The sequence below is a fragment of the Capsella rubella genome, unplaced genomic scaffold (assembly GCF_000375325.1).
Source record: "Capsella rubella cultivar Monte Gargano unplaced genomic scaffold, Caprub1_0 scaffold_1, whole genome shotgun sequence".
NCBI classification, from domain to species: domain Eukaryota; kingdom Viridiplantae; phylum Streptophyta; class Magnoliopsida; order Brassicales; family Brassicaceae; genus Capsella; species Capsella rubella.
The window spans coordinates 12,686,325-12,689,597 of record NW_006238923.1 but is presented as its reverse complement, the minus strand read 5'-3'; the positions used below and the strand labels follow the sequence as shown (position 1 = coordinate 12,689,597).

At 29.8% G+C, this 3,273-nt stretch overlaps 2 protein-coding genes across 2 annotated transcripts in view; both read right to left on the bottom strand.

Moving 5' to 3' along the window:
- LOC111832359 (defensin-like protein 43) overlaps window positions 1-754 on the bottom strand; it is a 1,169-nt gene extending 415 nt beyond the window's left edge. Inside the window, exon 1 of the mRNA XM_023788669.1 lies at window positions 682-754. Within this exon, the coding sequence (XP_023644437.1) occupies window positions 682-754 (73 nt within the window). The remainder of the gene's footprint in view (window positions 1-681) is intronic.
- A 736-nt stretch (window positions 755-1,490) lies between these two features.
- LOC111828726 (defensin-like protein 43) lies at window positions 1,491-1,834 on the bottom strand. The gene is made up of 2 exons (XM_023777350.1): window positions 1,750-1,834; window positions 1,491-1,645 (listed from the first exon to the last, which is right to left on the bottom strand). Exons 1-2 carry the CDS (start codon window positions 1,832-1,834, stop codon window positions 1,491-1,493), a joined length of 240 nt encoding a protein of 79 aa, XP_023633118.1.
- Between the last annotated feature and the right edge of the window lie 1,439 nt (window positions 1,835-3,273).

Here is a 3,273-nt window from a genome sequence, read left to right as displayed (position 1 = left end):
ATAAGTAGAAGCTATATTTATAGAACATTAAGGTTTTTGTGATTGTCAAAAAGAAGTTTACAATTGATGGATCTTCCATATATATGAATAAATTTGTAGTTTGACTAAAAAATATTTATATATATATTGCTGCATGTATATGGATCTTCCATATATAATAAATAATATTTTTACTCAGTAAAGAGATTTTTTTCTTAATTATTTTTTTTTTCTTTCAAAAACAACGTTGACCCAGATCATATATCATATCGAAATAGGTTAAAGAATCGGGTTCAGATAATAGCTAAGATATTTTGTTTAAAATTAGATGGTTTCTTAGTTATGATTTATTTTCTTTTTTGACAACTCTTGATGTGCAAATTCTGGCTTATGTACTCAGCCATGGCTCAAGAAATTAGAATGCCCTTGGGCAAAAAAAAGTTGTTGGCCTTTTCTCTAATTGATGCTAAAGAAATTTTAATTTGTGTGCCCATAAAACATGTTTTTGAAGATATTTTTATACATAAATTGGCATTTTCACATTTGAAAAGAAAAAAAAAATGAAAAATGGACCTAATGTTATTTTTTGTCACCTATTCTACTACTTTACAATAAAAATGGGCCCTATAATCTTAGAATAGTTTTTAAAAACTAAACTGGCTTTACGCCATTGCCCCTCTGTCCACCTTAGTTGAGCCAGACCTGTATGTACTACTTCATGTAGCCTTTCTCGTGCCAGCGAGACAAACAGCCATGACCAGCTTATCAACTTCATTTAGTCCTGTGACTATGACCAACTTGTCTACAATCTCCCATCGTGGAAATCCGTTAGAAAAACTTTGATCTCACATGTGTTAAATCGCTTATTAGCCTTTGCCTCAAAACTCTCTATGATTATTTTTTAACTCCTATTATCTATCTTTATATGCCCTGCTTGATTTTGTTCTTAAACTTAGGATTTATATATATTTCTCTTTGTACTAATATTTATGAGTAAATGAATCAAGTTTTTGCCGGAAACAAAATTAGAAGTATATTAGAAGCTAATCTTGAAATTGCAAATAACGACACGGTACTTTGCTATGCTATCACAAGGAGAAGCTTATCATAAGACCTTGTTGCCTAATCATTTTCAAAATAATACCAACGAAAAAAATAACATAACTAATATCTTTTTTCGATTTTATAATAGTTACAATCATTTGTAAACGTAACATATAGTTCACCTTAAGGATATTTTGTTTTACTTGTTCATTATCTTTAATTGTTACCAAACCTAAATCCAGAGTAATTTTAACAAGTCTACAGAAATCATAATTACCTAATCATTTTCTCCGCTTTAAATAACTGGAATCGCAATAAAAGAGATGTATGGTGATAGTAGTTCAGACTTTTGATTAAGAAAACTACAATCGTCAAATAATTTTATATTTTCTCATTTAATTTTTTATTTGTGGAAAAACAACAAAAGAAAATAAAACATATTAATGTCAAGACAAGATCGGTTTCTATCACTTGGTGCAACAACATTTGTTTCCGAAAGAAGTAGCACAACTCCCAGATGAGAAGCCAGCCTTCCTACAATCAGCCACACATTTATCATAGTCGTACGTTGGCGAACAAGTATTCTTGCACATATCATCAATTCTCCCAGAAGGTTTGATCTCTGCATGTCCACAAAGTCACCACATATGAATATCATATATAATCATATATAATCATATCAACGTTCTTGCTTTCAAACGATGAAACCTAATCAGAAAACATAACCTGAAGCCAAAATGTTGTAACTGGAAAAAGAAGCTGCAATTATAATAAAGAGTAAGAAAGTCATCGAAGTCTTGGTGTTGCCCATTTTCTTGCTCGAAGTATCAAACTATAAAGTCTATTTAAAAAATATGTTATATTTATAGAACATAAAGTTTTTTGTGATTGTCAAAAAGAGGTTTACAATTGGTGGATCTGCCATATATATTAATAAATTTGTATTTTGACTAACAAATATTTTTATATACATTGGTGCATGTATATGGATCTTCACATATACTCAATAATATTTTTACTCGGACTAAAGAGATTTTCTTCTTAATTATTTTATTTTTTCAAAAGCAAGGTTGACCCTGATCATATACCATATCAAATTAGGCTAAAGAATCGGGTTCAAAGAATAGCTAAGACATTTGGTTTGAAATAAAATGGTTTATTATTTTTAATTTTTTTTTACTACTATTGAAGTGCTTAACATCTGGAAATAAATTGGAATTATGGCTTATGTACTCAGCTCTGGCTCAAGAAATTAGAATTCCCTTGGGCAAAATATGTTTTTGGCCTTTTATCTAATTTATGCTAAAGAAATTCAATTTTTTGGGCCTATAAAACATGAGTTTTAAGATATCTGTATATATAAATTGGCATTTTCACATTTGAGAACAAAAAATGAAAAATAGACCTAAATTTATTTCCGGTCACCTATTCGACTACTTTACAATAAAAATGGGCCCCATAGTCTTAGGATTGTTTTTTCGAAATAAACGGCCTTTGCGATGCTGCCCCTCTCTCCACCCTATTTGAGCCAGACCTGTATATACTTCTTGTTGTAGTGTTTCTCGTGCCAACAAGACTAATAGCCATAACCACCTTCTCAACTCCATTTATTCTTGTGACTATGACCAACTTGTCTACCATCTCCCATCGTGGAAATCCGTTAGACAAACTTTGATCTCACATGTATTAACTAGCTTATTAGCCTTTGCTTCAAAGCTCTCTTGGGTTATTTTTTTAACTCATATTATCTATCTTTAGATGCCTTGCTTGTTTTTTTTCTAAAACTTTGGATTTATGTATCCTTCTCTTTGTACTAATATTTATGATTTATAAATCAAGTTTTTGGCCCAAAAAAAAGTGAAATATATTAGAATCTAATCTTGAAATTGCAAAGAACGACTTGGTACTTTGCTATACTATTGCAAGGAGAAAATTTATCATAATACCTTGTTGCCTTATCATTTTCAATATAATACCAACAAAAAAAACAAAACTGATCAATTGTTTTAATTTTATAATAGTTACAATCATTTGTAAACGTAACATATAGTTCACCTTAAGGAATTTCTTTTTTCTTTTTCTTTCTCTTTAAGTTTTACCAAACCTAAATCCAAACTAATTTTAACAAGTCTACATAAATCATAATTACCTCGTCATTTTCTCCGCTTTAATAACTGAAATAGCAATAAATGAACTGTATGGTTGATAGTAGTTCAGACTTTTTTAATAAGAAAACTATAATCGTTAAAC

What these genes read in the sequence shown, in the direction of transcription:
- LOC111828726 (XM_023777350.1), bottom strand. Translation starts at nt 1,834, where the DNA reads ATGGGCAACACCAAGACTTCGATGACTTTCTTACTCTTTATTATAATT. An exon ending in TTACAACATTTTGGCTTCAG is followed by an intron (nt 1,646 to 1,749) that starts GTTATGTTTTCT and finishes GTGGACATGCAG; the next exon opens with AGATCAAACCTTCTGGGAGA.